Consider the following 23,531-nt stretch of genomic DNA (forward strand, 5'->3'; position numbering starts at 1 on the left):
TGTGGATGACATCTTGCCCCTTCGGTCTAGCTCATTAAAAGAAGTATAGGAGTGCAGTTTGGAAACGCAGGATCCCTTATGAAAGGCAGGCAAGAGGAACGACACAATTCGCACACATGCACATGCGCGCACACACAAACACACACCAAGCTCAGTATAACTATGCTTCAGCCACTTTCACAAAAAAGCCCATTTATTGTTTTGCTCCCACTAAAACTGGACTTATTCGACTGTCATTGTACAAAGCTGAACTTTTTTTTAAGTCAGACCACCATACCTACATAAAGTTGTTGGGAATGGATTAACATGCTTTAATTAGGCCCAGAATAAGTTCCACTGCACTACTTTTCCCACAATTCAAAGAGCTCACTGTCAAGGAGGTATCAAGACAGTGCAAGGACAAACAGATGAGGACAAATGTATAGTGCAATGAAGTTGTCCATTTTTCTTTAACAGTCTTTGAATTTTAGTCAATTGTCACTTTCTACCTTGTTTGATAAAAGGTGAAGTGGAAGAAAGTCTGATTGCCACCCACTGACAGAGGATATACCAATAGGTACCGATGCAAAGTTATATATACTTTCAATAATAAATGGTTCTTACTCAGTCTATACTGATCAAGGAGAAGGGTTGCACCCTACTCAGAAACATACCCAAAAACACATTTAAACATTGGGTAGGCATGTCCTCACTACAAAAACAGATTTATAACTTACGGAAGACTCCGTTTTATCAAGTTAAGATCATTTCCACTATTGAGGGTAAAGAAAAGAATTACAGGACACAAATATAATGAAAAAGAAAAGTGGGTCTGAAGAAATGTGGCATTAAAATGTTCGTGCTGTGCTCTGAAAATTATTCGCCCATCAGCTTTCATTTGTCTCAATTGAAACTCCTCGGTTTCATTTCTACTCTTTTCCTTCTTTCTTTTTCAGTCTCCTCAATTTGTGCTGGCCAATTGCATTTAGAACTTGTATGGTGGTTAGAAACGGCATTAACCTTCCCAGTCGCATCAGACAGACACTATTTAAAACGCACCCCCAGAGCGCCAGTTGTATTGTGGGTAATGCCTGGGGGACGTGTGACCAATCACACTGGAGTTGAGAGGAAGAGCTCATCATTTATTGGTCACACACTATTCAGCGCAAGCCATTTCCAACAGTAGTACTTCCATCCCTATTCCTCTATTTCCTAATCTCTGCCCTTTTTTTGCACGACCTGGCTCACATTCTTTTCTTCCAAACTGCTCACTGCATGACACATCTGAAGATAGACATTTTCTTTCTTTCTCTAATCAAATGGTGGTGAATAACAGAAATAAACAAGAATGCTTCTGTCAGAGAATTCACAGAGGCTTTGGTTTTCCAGCTCTGTACTACATTACTACGAGCCTGGGAATACATGATGCTTCCAAGTGCGGAGGCTGGATTTTGTACATCTGCCAGCATGGTGACTCCTGTGGTGCTTTCTACGACAGTGAGGGTATATGGAGGATGCATAAGTAAGAGCAGCGCGGTGCTTGTCTCAGCAAGGGTTTGTTGTTGGGCTGGCTGTTGGACTTGCTCACGCACAGGATGGTGCGTAGGATAAGGACAACCACGATGGCCATGTCAGGCTGTTGTCCTTTTCTTTTGAAATCTGATGTGTAGGAGGAAGTCACACACAAACACACACTCCAATGCAACAGACGGAGCTTAGTCAATCTCTTGCGACCCAACCTCTTCAGAAATTTGCAAGATCAGAGAACCGAAGTGTGCATGGTGGAACTAGAGGCAACATTTGTCCTCAAAGATCTTCACAACGGCCAGGTTAATTGTGTTTTTAACACTGAGAATGAATAACAAATGAGAGACTCATAAGAGATGATAAAGTCACAAAACAGAAAATTAAACCTTTGAAAATATGTAACATTTTTATTTCGGAGGGTCATAACCAGTTGGTCTGTATTATAAGAAAGATTTATCCAAATAACTGAGGATAGCCTCTGTAGCAAAGGTACAGCTTTCATACATCCTTGCTTTGAAAGTATATCCACTATACAGAATACTATTTTTTTTTTAATTGCTGTGATTTATTCCTCAAAACTCTTCATGTTCAAAACAATTTGCAACAAATTACTGGACATGTACAGAACCAGAAGCCTTCATCAAGGCACAAACATTGAGATTCATCCCACCCAGGTCGCCACCTTTTTACTCTGCTGCCCTCAGGAAGACGCACCAGAGCATTTCCAGATTTTGGAAAGGTTTTATTATTTATTAATATAATTAATTCATTGTTTATCCAAATAAAAGCTCTAAAATCTGTGATTATTTCAAAAAAAAATTCCTTCTTAAAATATCTATTTACAGTTGAATACTCTTATTTGTTGTTTTGAATGTGTCTGCATGTTCGTGACATTTTTGCATGAAGCACTAGAGACACCAAATTTCGTTGTACAGATGTGCACTGACTACAGGAGGCACTGAATTGAATTGATATGGACAGGTGCGGCCGGCAAAAGCCACCAAATGCAATCTCAAAGTCATTAACAAATAAATGTTTGCTACACAGACAATAACTTGGTCGTATTAATTCAAACGTAACCTTCTCCTTTATTACAGAAAGGTGATGTTCCTGCATCTCAATGTCCTTCCGTGATTTAGTGGAAATAATCCTGTGTTTGTGCCGTGATAGCCAATTACTTCGTTCTCATGCGAATTACTGCAGCGCCCAAGGCGGTATTGGTATTTGGGGCCTGAGCGGAGCTGCATTTTTATTTGATTGATCTAAGTTTAGCATCACAGAGAGTATAAAAGATACTCTCACACACAGACTAACTGCTCACAACCTTCAAAAACGCTCTTGGACACCAAAGCCAATCAACCGCACCCACAGATGAGGTTTCTGATTCTTATGTGACACACAATACAACACACGCAATAACTGAATAGCTTCCTGTTCTTTGCACAAAAAGTGGATGAAGCACATCCCTGTGAGTCAGCCTTAGAGCAGCACTCAGGGCACAGATTACTGCATGACCTTCCAGCTGTACAATTACCCCAACACCCCCCCCCCCCCCCCCCACACACACACACACACACACACACAAAAACCCCTTTTGTCTCATGTATTACTCCCTGTGTTCCCTCCATAATGCTTTCCTGTTGGTGCCTTTGTAAAACATAGCCTTAAAAGGCAGCATTATCAAAAGAGCCTTGGCAAATTAGACGAAGTGTCAAGGACTGATGAATGGAGGCAGGGAGATGACAATATGAATGATAGAGGGAGAAGGAGGGGAGGCAAGAGGTATTGTTCACCCACAATGGTACAAAAAGCCGTACAGCTACTCAAGATTCAGAAAAGACAGGAGAGACCCTGGATCCTGTGCCCCTTACTCCCCAAACTAGGTTAACAGGTTAGAGATACCAAAGCAGGACCAGATAACAAATCCCCCAACACCTCCACTCCAATCCTGCATCTCGTTCACTTTAACGCAGACCTATAAATACTGTGTCCTATCAGCGGTAGCTGTGCCTAAGCCCTGCCCCACATTCACATCATTCTGCTCATTCCACAAATGCAACTGGTGAGATTCCAACAATAATGCAGAACAATAACACTTATTACATGAAAACCCAGCCAATTGATTTGTTACAAACACATTTTCTTCTTTATTGATCAAGCTGGCCTGATGCAGCCTCAAAAAGAAACAATGCCAGTTATTTCTTAGCCTGGACACAAACAAAACTAGAGTTTACAGCCAAAAAGCATTTAATTTGCACTTTGAACCTGAGAGGAAGGTCAGCCAAGTATCACATAACAGAATGAGGTTCTGAAGGGACGGGAATTCCCAGGGATGACAGCTGTGTCCTCAGCGCTGTAGGGCTGTATGTCTCAGGGAGGGAGGCTGCTAGGGAATAGAAAAAGGGGATCCTCATCCTGCTGTTTGAAACTCTTACACATCATGCCAACACACCGGGTGTTTTGAGACAGCTCTGGGAGGAAACAATAGGTATGTGAATGGGTAGGTGAGTGAGTCAGTGCAAAGACCATCATATTCCCTGGTCAGAACAGGTGGGACTGCAGAGCAACACCACCTGGCACCTCTTTCTATAATGTACCTCATCACAGCTAGTTTTTGGAAGGTCTGTGGTTATTGATTTATTTATATATGATGATTAGCCTGGCTGCTACTGATTGACTGTGAGACAAATCATCCCTTGTTGGGTAATGGACTAAACCATTAACGACATGGCATTCAGTTCAAGTTCACTGCAAATGCAACCGTGGAATTACAGGACGGGTGGGAAACATCATCCATAAATCTCTGATTCTAGAAGTTGAAATAAAAGAAATTGGTCACAAAACAGTTAAAGAAGAGAGCACACTCAGACAGGGCAGCTGCCTGAGGCTCAGGAACCCTCACAGATCCTTCAGGCCTTATGTCAGAACGCTGAACCTGCATTAACTCCTACTTTCTATACCTTTTCAGTTCTGCTGATTCTGTGTCTATGGTGCATGTATCCAAGTAAATGTTACGTAAAATTAAACCCAGGGCAGCCTATTAATCCGGATTAAGTATACTGATTGGTTTCTGGGGTTGGTGACAACATATTAAAGCTGGAATGAGTAAACTACCTCATACGCTATAGCTGATGGGTACTTGGGCCCTGGTTCTACTCCAATCTCTCCCCGGGGTTTGTCACCTGGCTACAGTGAGTCACTATAGTGTGATGAAGCATCTGCGGCTGTACCAGAGGACTGCGACTTATTTTCATGGAGTTAACTATCTCTCTCAGGAGCTCTTCACATGCCAATGGCAGGGATATTGGGACAATACACAAGTCCTAGCACATCGCAGTGTGAGGGAGTAGCCATCCTCAAGTAACATAAATCTTGTGACTATGGAAGAGTATTGGAATATAAATCAACTAGTAAATTGAGATCATTGCGTGAGGTTTCCTTATTTTTACTACAGGGGTTACTCTTTGGTACTCCTCTGCCCCCTCTTGATTTTGTGTATGTGATATGAACTGCAAGCTGTTCGGATTAGAAAATATATTTTACTCAATGCAAAGAATATGTGAGGCTTTCCATCTTAATTATGTCCCTGGAGCCCCTACCGGGTAAATCCATCTCCAAAATAGCTCCCTGTGGAGCTTCTGCGTTTGAAAAGTGCATCCCAACTAACTAGCCGGGCCAAGGTCGCTCGATATCTAAAAATTCCTATCATGTTTGTGTGCTTAGCGTGCTCCTGTATGACATACTTTGTGTCCTTGTGCGTTTGAAAGTACAGCACAAGACAATAGAGAAAAATATAGACAGCAGAGAGAAATATGATGTATTGAGGCAGTTGGAGAGGCATTTGAGTGGCCATTACTTATTTGTTAATGCTTTTTTATGAGTGATGGCAGAACAGTCAATATTGGATTCAGCTATTCAGCAACTTTCAAGTCGTGCTGGTGTTGTGTCTGCCAGCTCTCTCAGTTACAATACATCTGAAGAGCAATAGTTTTCCATTAAAACTCACCTGTGAGGTTGGTGCGTGCACTGTAGGACCCCAGGTACCGCCCGTCTGTGTTGGGGGTGTAACACTCAAACAGACCCTGGTCCTTGGCCTGCACTTTGGTCATATGAAGCAAAGCTGAGTCTCGGCTCAGCCTCTCCACGTAGATCTCTTTACTATTCACTCTCTGGGCATAAACGGCGTAGGCATAGTTTGGCTGAGCTGTGCTCACGATACGGATCTCCCGGTCTGGGGCTGATGCCAGGTACATGGACCACTCAAAGTCCTGTTCCACGCCCTCTTTGTAGCCTGTCACATTGCACCAGATGGTCACGTGGGAGCCTTCAGTCCGTACCAGCGGTCCACTCTGCACCGTTACCACTCTCTGAGCCACGGCAACACCAGCTACAAGGTAGCAAAAGGTAGGGAAGAGGGTGGTAAGTGAGGGGGAAAAAAAGGGAGGGAGGAAAGAGAGAACATGGGTTACAAAACTGCAGTTTAAATATTCAGCACCAACAGAGCTTATGCACCGCACATCTCCCAGGAAATAAGAGAAACAGTGCAACATGTTTAAAAGCATTTAGTCAGGTTGAGGTGAGCACAAACACACACCAAACCCTCACAGTAGTTCCTCTTTCACACATCAGTGATCCAGTCGTGCTCAGTGCTAGTTGTATCCCTTTGGTTGATGTGGTCGCATTAATGATACAGTGGTAAGAGTGCGGTGGGAGATATATCCCTAAAATGACCAGATGTAAGACTCTAATACAGACGAACGATATTTCATGATACAAAATGATACAGAGCTGAAATTGTGAATATGTTTTAACCAGTTCATTTACTTAAACTCTGCTGTAAGAGGTCACAACTAAAAAAAAAGATACATTTAGATTTTTCAGTTGACAAAACAACTTGTCTCTTTTGCCTTCAGACTCAGACATAAAATACACTGTTTTCTGTATTTAAACAGATTTCATGGCTAAGTTTTGTATTTTCAGGGAAATTAGTCCAACTACACAACTGGGACGGCATGGCTCGGCGGTAGAGTGGCCGTCTAGCAACCGAAGGGTTGACGGTTCGATCCTCACTTCCCCTGGTGACCATGTCCAAGTATCCTTGAGCAAGATACTGACCCCTAAATGTTCCCGATGGCCCTGCGGCGGACTGGAGGGTGAACCCCGCCTCTCACCCAATGTCAGCTGGGATAGGCTCCAGCCCCCCACCATGACCCCTAATGGATAAGCGGTATAGAAAATGGATGGATGGATTTAGATGACTGCTTCTTATACCTTTACAATAGAAAACATATACAGTGGTCCCTCGCTATAACGCGGTTCACCTATCACGGCCTCACTGTTTCGCGGATTTTTTTAGTGTAATTTTGCATGCTTTTTTTTTTTTTACAGCGTACAGTATGAATGCGCATTGTGTTCTGCATCCTGATTGGCTAAGGGAGAACCGCACATGTGTTCTGCGTCCTGATTAGCTAAGGGAGTACAGAATGTGTTCGGCTAGCCAGATTTACATAAATGTTCAATCGCTAGCAGTGTGACTTTGAAGTGATGTATGTTTGCAAGTTTTCTACTTAAAACTTAAAAGCTTAAAACTTGGTTTCGGGTAGAAAACTTGCACCAAGGCCTTCAGAGGAAAAAGACGTTACAGCGGAGCAGCGCCAGGACAAAGAAGTACCGTCAGAGGAACAGTGAAATACGCGTGAGTTACTGGTAATAATTTCGTATGTGTCAAACCTCGTAGATTGATCATTAAAATTAAATTTGTGAAAAATGTTTGGGCTTGAAAACAGGTTTTGATCTTTGGTTTCATTTACTAATATTGTATTTATTTTTTTTAAATCTGCAAAAGTTTGAACTTTGAGAGTGTTTAAATAAGAGAGAACTGTGAGAAAATGTTAATGCCCGTCTGAGAAAAGTGTATAAAAGTGTGTGGTTAGGGGTTTTACGGCCTTAAAACATGTATAATAATTGTAAAAAATAAAGCTGATTACTTTGCGGATTTAGTCTATTGCGGGTTATTTTTAGAACGTATCCCCCGCGATAAACGAGGGACCACTGTACAATACAAATCCAATAAAAATGGATTTTGATTCAACTTCAGTCATAGCTTTAGCGTTCCAACTCACTGTTTGATATATGTACATATGTTTATATTTGTTTCTCTAAAATCTTTTTAGATTGCTTTACATTTCAAATACATCAAATAGCAACAGCACACTTAATTCTATTGTATGCAGATCTATAATATGACAATAAAAGCTTTCTAGAAGAAAAGAAGCTCTTCACAATGTTTCATTTGATGAAATATATAATCAGTGTATTGCATTCCTAATTGTATGAAATTGAGGTCTACATGTAGCTTTAATAGCCAGTGAAGACTGATGATTAGTAACCATTTGGACAGATAAAATGTGAATCTTGCCTCTGTCTTTTGCATGGACAAATACACACACACACACACACACACACACACACACAGCATTCACCATTCAGGGAACAGCTACAAACATCTCTCTCATTTGGGTCCGACAACAGAGCACTTACACAAAATCCAGACTGAGCGACAAGTACGCTGTTTCCTGTCTGCACAAACAACTGGGGATTGCAGCTGTGTGTGTGTGTGTGTGTGTGTGTGTGTGTGTGTGTGTGTGAGAGAGAGAGGGAGAGAGTGAGAGAGTGAGTGAGTGAGAGAGAGGGAGAGAGAATCTGTAAGAGGTTGTGACTAAGGACACAATGCCTGGCATTAATAATTCACCAGACAGCTTTTTAACATCAGCATTCTGCCTCTTCTCAATGTAACTTTCTCTTACACTTAAAGTATATGGCACCCACAACCTTTCATTCCCTCTTATTAGTCCATTCATTTACACCCTGTGTGTGTGTGTGTAGATTGGATGCATGTTCAATGTTGAGTCTCGACTGTAAGACAAGCATATCTCTTTGAAAAGTGAAGACACCTTTGTGCACAGGGAGTCTGCAAAACAGAGGGAAAAGGGGAGGAAGGTCCACACTTGTTATGCTTTGTATGCATACATGGGCGTGTGTGTGTGTGTGTGTGTGTATGTGTGTTTGTGTGTGAACATCATACATTGTTGTTCCTTCCTGTGCTTGGAGCTTCAGGTCTTATGTCAATTGCTTGCGCTTTGCAGCCCATTCCACCGTGAGCGAATACAATCTTTACAAATCTGGGATTTCCTTTGGAGCCTCATCCTTGATTGGGATTTATATTCCGTCACTGGGGTGAACCAAATTGAAAACTGATTAGAGTAACCATGCCTTATGGCTTGATTTCTCTCAAAGGACCCTCACTGAACTAATCAGGATATAAATTCTGAATGTACTCATGAAGGCATCAACTTTAAAATTGAAACTTGTTAACTCTGCGCAGAGGAAGTGGGAAGTAGAAAAGGGAAGAATTTTATTTGGCCAAGGGACACAACTATCTGCATATCGGCAAGACTGAGAGAATATCTTAAAATATGATGTGGATGTTGTCGATACTGTTATGCTCACTGTACAATCAATCCCTACCTGACATCTTCACTGATATATCTTTAGGAAATACTTGAGAAATATCTCCCAGAGCTGTAGTGCTTTGTAATTATTCATTGCTTCCTAATAGCTTTTCCCATTTGTACACTGCAGTCCTGCTGAATAATATAATACATCTCCAGATGATGTCTTGACACAAATATTATCACCATAACTCAGCAAAGTTCACATACGGGGTAAAGACTAGTTTTTATTCACACACACACACACACACACACACACACACACACACACACACACGAAAGTAAACAAGCCACCAAAGAAATTAATTACATGAGTGCTTATCTAAAATCTTTATGTTTAAACTGTTTACATTTATGATACCTTTAATGGCAGCTGCACAGACACAGCTAATTATCTCGCATTAGTACAATTTTGTCAGCAGCTTTGCACTTATCTCCCGCTCTGTGGGCCGAGCAGCAAAACAACCTGCAGCTGATATGTGACGAGACTGTCGGTCAAAACCTGGTATAGATGTGTCTCAATAGACTTGTTGGAAAATGTGGCCAATTTGTCACAGAGGTGGTGGCCAGTGTTGTCTATAATGAGAATCCCTGGATATTTACTGCATCTGCAACTTTTGGCAGTGAACTCAGTAAATTCAACGTTGTTGTTGTTTTTTTAAAAAGGTACAGTCATCACTGACCCTCAAATGAGGAATACATTGGCTGCCATTTGTTTTTTTAATCATCATCTTATTCAATTGACCAAACCCTTCAGCAACAAACAGCTACATACTAGCAGCATCAAACTCTCCGCGGATCAACAAATTCGCTCTAATCTGACTCCTCTGGAACTTTGCGGAGGACAATGTTGGCTGGACGAGCAGTTTATTTTGCCTCGCTGCTGCACAGGTCCCCGCTGCATGTCACATCTCTGATGGGGGAACAGGTTCTGTTCATGACATGAAGCTCACCACCTGCTCCCGGCGCTGCTGGGGCCGGTGGACGGCAGCTTCTGGGCAGAGTCTGGGCTAACCTCACGGGTCAGTCTCTAAACACTTCCCTTGTCAAGACTGAGGACATTTGGAGAGGTTTTGCTGTGAGAGACGATTGGAGACAATTAGTCTGAAGAAGCTTGCACTGCAGAACTAATGTGAAGTCTTGAGTGCAGCATTTGTGTACCTGTAAACACTGTCCTAGCAGTGGCAGTCGTAAAAAACTTTGACGCCTTGTTTGTTGATACAGTGAAGCGTATTAAATCGGTTCAAAACAAAGTACTAACAATGCTCCGGACACCAATTTTCCCTCATTCTAAAAAGCTCTTTCAGCTATAAAGTTCTTTGTTACACCTACACAGTGTGGCGTGAGCACCGTTTACGGTAGAATACAAAGGGTTTGGGTTTGTAAGCAGCCCTTCACAACAGCCTGTAGGACCCCTGCTGCGGTAAATCACTGATGTTCCAAACAGGGTCTGGACTGGACTAAGTCTGCAGGGGACCTGAGCTGATGTCTTCACACTGAGGTATTCTGATGACTGATGTGTCACTTGTCTTACTGACACAACTGTTTGTCAGCTGTTGAGGACGTAGTAGAGAACAGGTTCCTACACGTCCCGATGAGAAGACAGGTTGAATTTTGAAAGAGCAACATCAAATGGAAAACTACAACTCTTGACCTCCACATCAACGGTGCAACTAGGTCAGGTCAAACCCTTTCTCGTGCTGGACTTAGGGGTCTGCTCAAAAAAAAAAAAAAATCCTTGAAGTTAAAAACTGACGCCATCAAGCGTCCTGACTGAATGTGTCCGGAAACATTATGGCCCTATAAGGTAAGAGAATCAGCCGTCTCTTCTGACTCAGATCTTAGTTCCCGTTCCTGGTCGCTGTGATGTCAGTGTGCTAATCAGGTGGCATCCGTTCTACTGGCATCCAGCTCAGCAGCTTAGAGTTTGACTGCTGCACCACTGCTTCTCATGTTACAGCCACTCATCTAAAAACTGCTACATATTACTCATACAGCCCCCCCCCCCAAAAAAAACCCCGCATACCAGTCACGTTGTGCTTGGGTACTAAGAGCCTTCCATCGCTTGCCTGTCTCCCGTTGAAACAAGCTGCCTCTTTACTCTCACTTACTCTGATAACTCTCCTTCCTGTCCTCAATGCTTCAGCCATAATCAGTCCGTCCCTTTGTCTTGTCCCTCCAGTCTCTTTCTCCCTCTCTGTCTCTTCACTTTGCCTTATGGTTGTCTGTGTCTTTCCAGGCAGGATTTAAACAGCTCTATGTAACTTCAAAGTGCCCATCGCTCTGTGGGCTGTTTAGAAAGGCTGACAATGACAATGACATACCAAACCCTGCAGACCTTCAACTGATGGCTCTACTTCACTGCCACCCATCCACAATAATCCTGTGCCTGCAATCTCCCCACACTTCTTCACCTCTAGCTGTGCTGCTGCCGCAATCACCAAGTGTCCATATTTGCTTAACGGGGCCTCAGATTTTCTATTATTAACACTCATCTCCATCTTTAAGCACAGATGTAGGCCTACTACTCTCCTCTTCCGCCAGCCCTCACTCTCTCTGGGTTCCCTCTCCTGTGTCTCATCTTTGTTGCCAGTTCCTTCCCACACTGCTTGTTGGACGAACAGAGGAAACACGTGTCCCCTGTCAGATGATGGTGGATGTCCATGGACAAGTACTCTAACAGACCTTGGACTGGAGCATAGAGCAATGGAAGCATTTGACTCAAACACACACACACACACACACACACACACACACACACACACAAACACATACACGGAAAGCTGCAAAGAGGATTATGCTAAGTGGAAGGGGGGAAACACTAATCCAATCATTTGTGGCCAGTGTCTTATTCTCACTGGAAACAGCAGTGAGGCTACTAGCATTGAGGCCTACTCACATCATCACTCTTCTAGGACACGTAATAATTATACACCTCTTGAGGTGTATATTAAAAACGCCACAGGGTGTCAATCATAAGAGGACACTCAGAGCAGTGTAGGGAAGTGCTAATGCGGAGTTTCGAGGTGTCGCATAAATACAGAAGAACCCAAGGTAGCGTATGGCACACCAGCTTGGAGCGGACTGACACCTCAACAACATTTCGACACAAACAAAGTCATGTTTTTATAATTCATATGTGGTGTCTGCACTTTAATTGAGAGTAGAGAAGCTTGCCTCTCCACCGTCACCTTCTGATCACCACCGTGTTATTTTGGAAAATTGAAGTGGATAAAAGAAGGGTATGATTTAGAGTTGCTCCAGGAGCATGTGACCGCATCATAGATAGTGAAAATAAATGTTGGTGGCAGTGGACACATATTCATTAGTGGCTAAATGATGCATTCACCTCATAAACCATGCCATGACAGTTATGGGTCACTGTCCCCTTAAAAAGGCTGTTGTCAATTATGAGTGATGAGGTGCTATATGGGGGGGGGGGGGGGGGGGGAGAAACGATCTGCCAAGGTTAAATCCATTTTGGTTATTTCACATGAGGGATTTCTATATTTGTTGTTCTTTGTGTTCTTCCTCTCTGCCATTGTACCTCTGTTAGGGTAAACAATGACTATTACAAGTTTGTTTGTTTCAACATCTGAAGACACTTAATGGTCGTGTCAACACACAGAGACACGGACAAACTGACACTTGCCATAACCACTACTTGGCTAAATCGTTGACCTAAACCCATACCATTAAGACTAACCTTAACCAGTGGCTCGGTCTTGCCCTTTCTTGGTCTTTGTCTCGCCCTGTCTTACTCTCAATCTTGGTTTGGCCTCGCACTTGTTCTGTCTCTGGCTCAGCCTCATGCTGCCTTGGTCTTGGTCTTGGATTCTAAAAGTCCAGGTCTCGTCTTGGTCTCTGTGCACTCTGGTCTTAGTACGACTTCGCTCGGTTTAGGTGATTTAAACACCAGGACCATTTGTATTGACTTTTGAATGTTTTTTTTAAAGCTGTAACTACTGCTTATTTGGTCTTGAATGTTTCATTTACTGGTAAAAAAAAAAAAAAAATTGAACAAGCAGTTCTAAAGGCAAATATTGTGGTATCAACTCACCCCTGATGGTGTGAAAAAGCAGAATTCCCTCACCCATAAACTTTTCAGGGAAAAGTTGAAGAGAGAGGGGAACTGAAGAAACTCTGACCAGTGACATGAATTAAGTATGAACTTGCTTGCTAGACATTTTTAAAAAAAATGAACCCAGTCAATGTCCCATCATCCCAAGGGAGGCTTAGACTCATCCCAGAGATCTGAAATCTTATGAAGATTCTCAGACAGCGAGGTAGAAACGAAGAGAGGGAGAGAGAAATGAGGAAACGGAGGGAAACTAAAAAAGGAACGACAGCTGCCTCAAGGGTGCTGAATACCCCCCCCCCCCACACACACACACACACACACACACACAAAAGAAAAAAATGCACAGAACTAGTGTATGTGCAGCACATATGTGTGACAGAAAGAAATAAAACGCTGGAGAAAGATGAAGAACATCAGAGCGATTTCCTCTCCACACTTCTCAGCACTGTTTAACCATTTTTCTAAATCACTCCGCATCTTTCTCCCTCTAGGCCTCAGAGAGCATTTGACCCGTTAACATCATTACCAGAGAGCAAAAGTGTGAGAGATTCCAGGAGGAGGAAGAACTGGAGGGAGAGAAGCTGCAGAAAGAGCAGCCATTTTCATGTCCTAGGCAAAGCTTTAGAGAGGAATTATCAGACCTGCTACAAAATAAACCAGTGTGCTCTTCCTTTTCATATTTCTTTTCTTTCATTGCCTCGCATCTTCAAATTGTAGGGAAGTGAATTTGTGGCTGGTGTGACGGGGATAGCCGTATGAGAAATATTAAAATCTCACTCATTGTTCATAGCACCGGTAGGCATGGTAACCTGGTATAAACCGTGTAATGGAGCAACTCACTCTTGTTCCCTCATCGCTTTCTTGAAATTGATACATTGATTGCAGCATCAAATGTTACATTTCAAGTGCTCTTTTGCCAGTTATGACTCCCTGTCCTTCCCCCTGTGATAATCATCCCCACCACCCCCCCACCCGCCCCCATCAGAGGGTAAGAATCAGTGTAGCAGAGCTGCCGTGACCAAACTCTGACCTTCACAACCCTCAGCCAATCCACTGCCTGATTTATTAGCTAGCATGTTTTAAGTAAAGATTTCTGCTACACAATGGAATGGGGGGGGGGGGTGGAAGAGAAGAAGAAAGAAGCCGTTCCTTCGTTCAAGGAAAGTCATTCTAGCCGCTGGAGGCTCCGTCAGCTGGGAGACAGGTGTGTGTGAGAGTGTGACATGAAGAAGCACGCACAGAAAGAGAGACATAAAGGGCCAGTTAGACAAACCAGCAGGCCGCTCCAACAGCTGACAAACAGTTCCAGCAACTGCCCATTACGCCCACGCAGCTTTAATCAGAGCAAGAACAAGAGAGAACAGGAGTGTTTAGCGAGTGGGAGGATGAAGTGGGTACACTGTAGGTTACTATGTCATCTTTGTAAAGGAAGGAGAGGCAGCCGGGCGGCGTTCAGGCCGTAGATGTGAGGATTACAAGATAAAGACATGAAAGGTAGAATGCTGTTGTAAGCAGCGTATCAAGAAGCAATTTCCATAAGGCTTCGAGGACATGGTAAAATTTTCCAACCTGTTACCGTCAACCAAAGAACTTGTAATTGCTACAGGGGTGTGTGTGTGTGCGTGTGTATGCGCGCACACGCACATACGTACAGGGAGCAGTCTACGCACTCCATTTTTCACAAGAGCAACAGTGGAAGATTGCATTCTAATGGTAAAAGAAGGATGTAAAAATGAAATATTCTTGGTACTACCGTCAAATCGAAGGTCCAACATGAGGCAATTTGGCATCTTTGCAAACTTGTGGTACCGACTGAATAGCTGTTCGACACTATTCAACAAAGTCAAATGATAAGGACGCCTTCGCATGCAGCCTCTGAAGGAACCAACTATTAAATGATCGAGTCCGACTGCCTCAAATAGTTTTTGGTTTTGTTATCAGTGCAACAAGAAATGTGGGAAAAAAAATAATATCAACCTTTATGAGATAGAAATAGTAAATGTGTTGCATTCAATCTAACACACTCTTCTAGCAAGGAGACCTGCAGCATTTCGACAAACCATGTAACTGCAATTAATTTGATTAATATTGCGCTTGAGATATGGTTTGCGATATGAGGTGTATTGTTCATTTTTCCATCATTATTCTCACTGTCGCTGAAAAACTAAAATGACTATGGTGTGATTTTTGTGCATCAAACCAAGACCTCAAGTCTACGGACTATGAAGCACAAGAGGGACGTCTCTGCAGCAGTGCAGTATGTAATTTAAAATATTTCCACACACAATCAGCCTTTGACAAGTAATGCATATTCCTGCCATTTGAAAATTGCAGTAGGCCCCGGTGAGGTGCAAAAGCGCCGCTATATCTCTGACTTTGAACAGCCTGAGAAAAACAGGTCTCAGACGACCGAGAGTACACATGTAAATCTCTCAATTTGTTTTTTTCTTTTCCGTGTATCTTTCATAATTGATACAGAGCTAGTTTTAAGAAAATTGTTTTTGGAAAATACATTAATTCACTTACTGGCTGAGAGACATAGATGACAGGACTGTTGGGAGTTTCATGTCTAAAGACTGGAAAGAGGGAACCAGCCTGGCTCACTCCAAGGTTACGAGATCTGTCTCCAAGTACCCCTGAAGATCAGTAAAAACCCGGTATCTTGTTTGCTAATCCTGGCAGTTGAGTTGGACTATTTTCAGAAGTTTCTACTGTTTACATAGCAACCTGATGTCAACACTTCAGGGAGTTGGTGCTCATGGCCAGCAACCTCTTTTACTATCGCTGGACAGAGCCAGACAGTCAGTTTTATGCTACGCTAAGCTAAGCTAAGCTAATGTAGCGTGTAAATTCATGAATCTTTCCGCTGTCAAGTATGACGTAAAACTCATGTAGTCAGGGATTTGGAACTGGGACTCCTGTTGATACACGTGTGTGAAGTTGTGCGTGCCCCGTTACCACCTCTCCTCCTCAGCTAACTACTCTTAAATTATGGGCCCCCTGGGCTACAACAGCCATGACCCCACCTGCTTCACTGCTTAGAGCAGCTGGTGGGACCAGGATGAGAAGGGGGGGCTGCTCATGGTTGACTCACACTTTTAAGTCACTGTGTTGCTGTAAGCCGTAGGAGTTTACTCTTGACTTCACTTTAAATGAAGCAAAGTGTATGGGGGCTAAACGTATGACTATGATTGGTCCACTCAGGTCCATTCATCTCTCCTGTTCATTTCTGCTGCAAATAGACGTTGTCAAGCGTAAACAGCAACGAGCTGTCTCTCCACTTTCTTCCTCCTACACCCTCAGCTGATTGGCCTCCTCCTGTTGGTTTCATGCCCGTGCGAAACAGATAATCAGCTCTCAGTCACACTTCTCAACTCCTTATAATGACATTTTCAAAGAATTCCAGTCACATTTCTCATCAAGAAATCACCAAAACCTATCAAGTTCCTCCTCTTCCAGAAATACGACTGTTAATCAAATGCTGCATGTCTTCGACTGCTCAATAAGAAGGTGAGAACATCTAAATATGATGTGCATCAAGAGCAACAACATGTTAGGGAATGATTACATGACTGCGCTAATGAGATGGGCTGTGCAGAGCAAGAGGCGACACCAGAGTCACATATGGCAAAGCTTCATCAAAAGCTTGATGTATAAATAAAATTGAGTTTGTGTGCAGACTGTTCTATACTAACCTTTTTATGTGTAAATAATTTTAAAGGACGGACAGAAGGAAACAGCAGCTGCGTAGCTGTGGTTCATAAAGAGTAACAATGTTAAAAAACTGCTCACTGAACCAAAGAACACCTCCACTCACAGGCGAACCCGTTCACATCCAAACACTGAAAGATTATGACTACACTACCATTCCAAGACTTTCATTCAGCCTAGAAGTGACAAGGACAAATCAATCAAAAGCTGCACAAAGAAAAATCAAGCACGATTGTCACGACAAATACAAAACGTATGATTATTATTCCTCCAATCACCCCTGTCAAGCACTAAAAATTTCACTTTAAACATTGGTAAGAGTCATGGAAAATGGGAGTTTGTAGAAGGTGTAGGTGCTTTATTCATCGCATAAACACATAATACCATCCATCCATCCATTTTCTACTGCTTATCCTGTTAAGGGTTGCAGGGGCTGGAGCCTATCCCAGCAGCCTTCAGGTGAGAGGCAGGGTTCACCCAGGGCAGTTCACCAGTCCATCACAGGACCAACACATAGAGACAGACAACCATTCACACTCACAGTCACACCTACGGTCAATTTAGAGTATCAATCAGCCTCGTCCCCTCTTGATGTCTTTGGACTGTGGGAGGAAGCTGGAGTACCAGAGAGAACCCATGCAGGAACAGGGAGAACATGGAGACTCACACAGAAAGATCCTGTGCTGGAGCCGGGACTGGAACCAGGAACCTTCTTGCTGTGAGGTGGCAGTGCTGACCACTGCACCACCGAGCCGCCTAACATAATATGATCGCAATCTTTTTTTCCCATGATAACAAAACAAAGCAGCCACTTGATACATTTGTAAGACAGTCCAGATAGATCTCTTTATTTGTGTAACTGAAGAACAAATGCACGTGAAAAGGTCCATGACATTGAAATTTCCCGAATCAAATAATGCACAACAAAGGGCGAAGTCTTTTGCAAGCATCAAAACAACACAAAACATATTATTACTGTGAAGGTTGAAATTTAAAGTCAGAATGTTGACAGGGGAATCTACAGGGAAAGGGAACGTTGAGAGGAAAAGAACCGCGAAAGAGGAAAATTACAATCAAGTACTTTTGTGAGATTCAACAAAGACTCACTTTTTTTGATCCGACTACCTTTTTTTTTTTTTTTTTCTTCCATAGAAACATCTTGACAATAGCAAATGCTTTCATAAAAGTATCACAGAATTATCAGCATTTGATACAAGTGTAATAAGTAAGTATAACATTTTAATTTTGCTACGGGGCTGCGCAATTACTTATTCATTCTCCAAACGTGAGATGAAGAGACGATCACTCGTGAGTGACATAGTACAGAACAACTGCAGCATCAGGTAATAATAATCGCAGTTGAATATTATCTTATTATCCATCTTTGAGCCTTAAGTCAAAAGTACCATTTTGTTCCGCAGCTTCTTGCTAATAAGGGTTCTCTTGGCAGATCAGCACATTGACAGAACTTGCCAGTGAACTATCGGGACAGAGTAAGAAAGTGTATAAAATAACTGTGCTATTGATTTGCAATCAAATCACCCGACTGAGTATTGACTGCAGAGAGAATACAAAGTCCCTTCAAATGTACGATTCTGAGTGGGGTAAAGCTGAGTAACGCGTGACAGGTGATGCCAGTTAGCTCAGGGCTGCAGTGACTAAAGAAACCAGATGTGGAAGTGTTTAGTTAGTCACTGTTAACCACAGCAGTCATTCCTCAATGGCACGTAAGATGTTGGTTTAATTGTGTAAGAGACAAAAGGACCAACAGAGGGGATGGAGGGAAGTCTTGTCATAAGGGTGTGCACGCACGCACGCACCCGCACACACACGCACACACAGTACATTTAAGTGCCCCACCAACAAATCCATTAACTCCATATGAACACCTGCTACCCCATAAACCTCATATCCACCAACCCCCACCCGACCCAACCCCCATCCTGTCTGAATGACAAAGCACTGGGGTCTCAAATCTATAGACATTACAGATTATGGAGAAAACAACAACAACAACAACTAAACCCAATTCATAAAATCCTGTCATGGGTGAGTGTTGGAGCACAGCGAGCGTTTGCGGTAATTTTTGGAAATGTATGCGAGGCTATGAAAACACTTTGCTATCTTGCCTCATTATCCATCTTCTGTTCATGCAAAATTAAGCCTGACAGCTGTATCTACTTTATGTACAGTGGTTAGTTTTTGTGTGTGACTGGCAGCTTGCAATCAGTCCTCACGTTTGTGCATTAAGCTGCAGATTGGAAAGAAAACTAATTAACTATTAATTAGTCGACTTCAAACAGACTTTTTCTGCCATTGTCAGTCATTTTGCCTTTCAGGCAGTAAAAGACATGCGCTTGTAAATTCATGCATTTATGCATAAGCAATTTGATGCACAAACACACACGCAACCCTTTGGTTTTAGGTGTAAAGCAGGAAGAAAGCATATTAAGTGAGCATAATGGCAGGGTGAGAGAAATGTTCTTCGTTTTCACACAAGCACATTTCAAAAAAGAAAAGCATGTGTGTTTGCATGTTTTCATGAGCACACACAATATTGCACTCTGGAAAGCATGAGTTGCTAAATATGGATCAGCGGTGTGCAGGTGGGGAGCGGTCACCATAGTTACAACACCTGGTGTGTATCCCACCAGCGTGGGATCTACTTGGGTGGAGGATCAAGCAGGAAGCAAGTGCATGTGGCTGCAGTGAACGGCAGCAGCTCACAGCACTGTGGGCTCTGGTGTGTGTATGTGCATGTGTGTGTGTGTGTGTGGAGGTGTAAAGCGGTATCCTCTGGCCGCGCTGTCATCAACACTTTTAACACAAGCCAGCAAAGGGGGGAGGAGCTGAGAGAATTCTAAGGGGAACAGTGCTGGCTCCAAGTGAGCAAGGAAGGTGCTTGTATACAGTGGAAGGGAGACGAGGCTGCGAAAGACAGATTCTCCCTCTGACCCTCGAAAACTGAGCCAATTTTTAGAAAAAAAAAAAAACACATCCACACAAGTACTGGTTTAGAAAAAGAATCCCAGGCCAAATGCAAATACACAAACAACAGAAGGTAAAACAACTCTGACCCAGAAGACATGCTGGACAATCGGAAGCCTGAAAGAAGAAAAAGCTACCCTGGTGGCTACAAATGACACGTGAGGGAAAGGTGGAAAGGTGTGCGGACTGTGGACTTTGTCATGGTTGTTGTTCAAGAACAGCATCGGCTAAGACATCCCAAGAGTTTCCGAATGCAGGTCAATTAAGTCGTGACCATCATCACTACTGAGCTGGGGGATCCTGGGGAATTTTGGCAAGTGGAGGACAAAAGAAGTGGTTGTGGTTCTGACAGCGTTAAACTCCATTTTTTCCCTGTCTGCGTGTTCACTGCAAATTAAAATGTCTTTCCTCGACACGCAGCGTGTTTCAGGTCCTAGAAAATGGCCCTTTCAGAAAACTACGTATTGACTGAAGGCAAAAACCACTTTAAAAGTATCTGTGTTTGGTGCAGACAAGGCCTCGGGCTGGCAAGAACAAGCCAGCGTCACGGTGTCTCTTAGGTCGGGGTAATGATCTTGATATTGGCCGTATTGCGATATCAATAAAATACTGATCGTTAAGCTCTTTTTTTTTGGTTGAACTTCAAAGTGAGTTAGCAAGCAGAGGGAAAGCTTTGGCAGGGACGAGCCACCTCCCGACGGAAGAAATTATTTCTATAGTTCTTTCACTCACTAACCACAGCCAGTAACCACAGATGGGATGGAACTGAATTCACCAGGTGAACTGAGAGTTTTCCATGTGTCTTAACAAAGACGTGTCCTGCTGACAACACTGAGACGCATGGAAACGCCGCAGAGCGACCTCGAGTTTGTTTTTTAATCTGGACGGGAAGGACAGGAGACTTTTCGAAACAATGAGACAGACACACACACAGTGTCATGATGGGGTTTTATCAGTCACATGTCACTCGTGACCCATTTCCAGGGGGAAAAAAACCATCAGCCGGTGACCACCGGTGTTTACTTCCATAAATTACAGGCATTAAAGACCTGGTTGTGCATGTTACCATCCCTTAAAAACAATAGCAGCAATTTTACCTGTTATTCACGCGAATACATGCAACATAGAAAACATATGTTACGACATGTAGACCACATGTGTAAAAATTTAACACGGGTTATAACATGTAGTAACATTTCACCACATGTTGTAAAATGTGACACACACATTTTCAACAAGCGTAGTCAGGTGACACGGAAGCCTTCTCAGGTCAGTGTGGATGGAGAAAATTCCCAGGATTGTGCCCATCTGGAAGAAGATTCTTATTTTAAACATCATATGAAAAAGGATTCATGTCGAACTAATCTACTGGAGATGGAAATTTCTCTTTTGTTCACACTTGAGGGCAGTTTCTAATGAGTGGTCTTTGAAGAGGCGGTGGGCCGAGCTGTGTATTGTTTAGGAGCGAGTGGGGGAGGGAGGTCAGAGGCTATTCACTGAAGGAGGAGGAGGAAGAGACAGCTGCAGGACCAGTCGTGTGTGTGTGTGTGTGTGTGTGTGTGTGTGTGTGTGTGTGTGTGTGTGTGTGTGAGGGAAATCAGCTGCAAACAGCAACTTCCAACAGTTTACAAATGACTTCAGGCTTATCATTGGGTTGTGATCACAAAACAATAGATATCATCTCAGGCGAGAGGAGATGGCCCAGTGAGGCTGAGTGTGTGTGTGTGTGTGTGTGTGTGCGTGCGTGATGAAGGGGTGATCAGACACAAAGCAGACGCTGCCTCTTCTTTGGCCTCAGCCACTCTCCTGATCCACAGACAGGAAGCCTCCCTCCAGAACTTTCTGTCACTTATCTCTCCATGTGAACTGAAGAGACACTACTGCTCAGATCTGGGTCACGGGGGAGGATTACTTAAAAAAAAAAAAAACACAAAAAAAAAAAACAGACACTGTATGAGAAGATTAGCAGTGATTATCCACAACTAACTTCCTTTTTTTGATTTATTGCTCTGGTGGCAATAAAGTTCAGTCTGTTCAATATCAAACGTTTAATCTCTTCTGAGAAGTACATTGTAGGGAAGTGTTGAAGGGGAACTTGGAAAGGGCATGGAGAGAGGGGGAGGAGAAGCAGAACTGCAGTAGTTGGGTGCGAGTTTCCATAGCTGGCCGTGAGTTACTATTACAGGGCAATTACTAGCCCAGTGGCGATGAGACTACGACTTGAAGTTGCCTCTAGCTGAAGTCTGCAGTCCAAAAAACAAGCCCATGCTGGTAGAATCACAACCCGCTCTTCTATCGATCCCAACGAATAAGACATCTCAGCTAACAGCAGAACACTAGCCTTCAAACACGCACGTGAACTTTAATGATTATTTACTGGAAACTAGCATGCAGCTGGTGCATGATAGCCAAGCTGATAGTCCCGTTTCAGCTGCTCTATTGTTTGCTTTTGTCACTTGAGTCAAGAATGTTATGATGTGTAAAAACAATAGCACAAAAGGCATCTTGTCATGGGTATACACAAAGACGTGCTTATGATGTAAACAAGCACGCATGCAACTACAGCAGGAAGAGAAATAACAAGGAGAATGTTGGAATCAAACAGACAGACAAGCCTACATTTCCCCTAACGGACTGAAGCTACTGGTAGACACCCCTCCAACCCGTCCACCCCCCCCCAAAATAAAAAAAACCTCTTGTGCAGTGAACATATAGTGATGTAACAGCTACAGAAACGGCAAGACAGTTAGTTAACGCATTTACCTCACAGTCTAGACAGCGCTCTCGCTTGTGTCAGCTGACAAACACATGGAAAACATTCCCGCTGTAGGAGCAGCTGAGTCGAGACGCATAGCTTGACCACACACACACACACACCTAAAAATCCCATGTCAGTTTGGGGCTTGGGGCCTCCAGCTGTCACTCTTATTTGGGACAAGGGTGGGCGTCAGGGAGCGGCCCTGCAAACACTGAAAGTTTGACATGCCTCTGAGAGGACCTCTGCATTCCCACAGAATAAATAATGACGCCACATATTCTTCTTCTGGCACTGCCTGGTTTCCACTTCAAGTTAAAGAAACATGACAACTTTTTAGGAAATTCCCTGATGTGCCAATACAAGATCAATACCCTTCTCTCCTCTGTTAAGCATTAGGGGCGACCCATAGTAAGTGGCAGGCCTCTAGTTAGCTTAGCACAATGAATGGTAGCGGGTGGGAAGTGTTAGCGGTCCTCTGACAATTGCCATTAAAGAGTAGAAGTTCAAGGTTTTGGTTCGTCAAAGTCGGCCATGATATCAGCTCTTCTAGTTGCCACTAACGTCAACAACAGTCATGCAAACACTTCCAATCCATTACCATTCACTGTGCTAAGCTAACTAGCGTTCAGCTGGTCTCTATGGTTCTCAGCTCACGATGCCACAAACGGATGAGAGAAGGGTTTCTATCTTCTTTGCTATCCCGAGAGGGAGAGAGAGAGAGAGAGAGAATTTCCTAAAAAAAAGTTGGTTCCTTTAAAAGTACCTTAATGTTTCACTCATCTTTGTGCAACCATGGAGTCGTCTTTCTCCATCATTTTTCGTTCTGATATTGACAAAATAAATGGCAATTACTGAAGTAGAAACTATCAGTTCCACATTCCAGATTTTAATTTAATTCCTAATTATAAATGCGTTTCGTATAATGACATGCACATTTTTTAATGAGTATGACAGAAATAGAAGAAAAAAAATTGAT

The 23,531-nt window shown here is 43.0% G+C and overlaps 1 protein-coding gene across 2 annotated transcripts in view; it reads right to left on the reverse strand.

Moving 5' to 3' along the window:
* The window catches only part of igsf3 (immunoglobulin superfamily, member 3), an 89,201-nt gene that overhangs the window by 60,000 nt on the left and 5,670 nt on the right, over window positions 1–23,531 (reverse strand). Inside the window, exons 1-2 of one of the 2 annotated variants that reach the window (XM_086220524.1) lie at window positions 6,622–6,720; window positions 5,513–5,893 (exon numbers count right to left, since the gene is read on the reverse strand). In XM_086220524.1, the coding sequence (XP_086076650.1) occupies window positions 5,513–5,759 (247 nt within the window). In that variant the 5' untranslated portion in view covers window positions 5,760–5,893; window positions 6,622–6,720. Of the gene's footprint in view, window positions 1–5,512; window positions 5,894–6,621; window positions 6,721–23,531 lie in introns of those variants that run through there. The other variant, XM_086220523.1, reaches the window with a different exon arrangement.

The sequence above is a fragment of the Aulostomus chinensis genome, chromosome 12 (assembly GCF_037954235.1).
Source record: "Aulostomus chinensis isolate RoL2024-O1b breed Wild chromosome 12, RoL_Achi_v1.0, whole genome shotgun sequence".
NCBI lineage: Eukaryota > Metazoa > Chordata > Actinopteri > Syngnathiformes > Aulostomidae > Aulostomus > Aulostomus chinensis.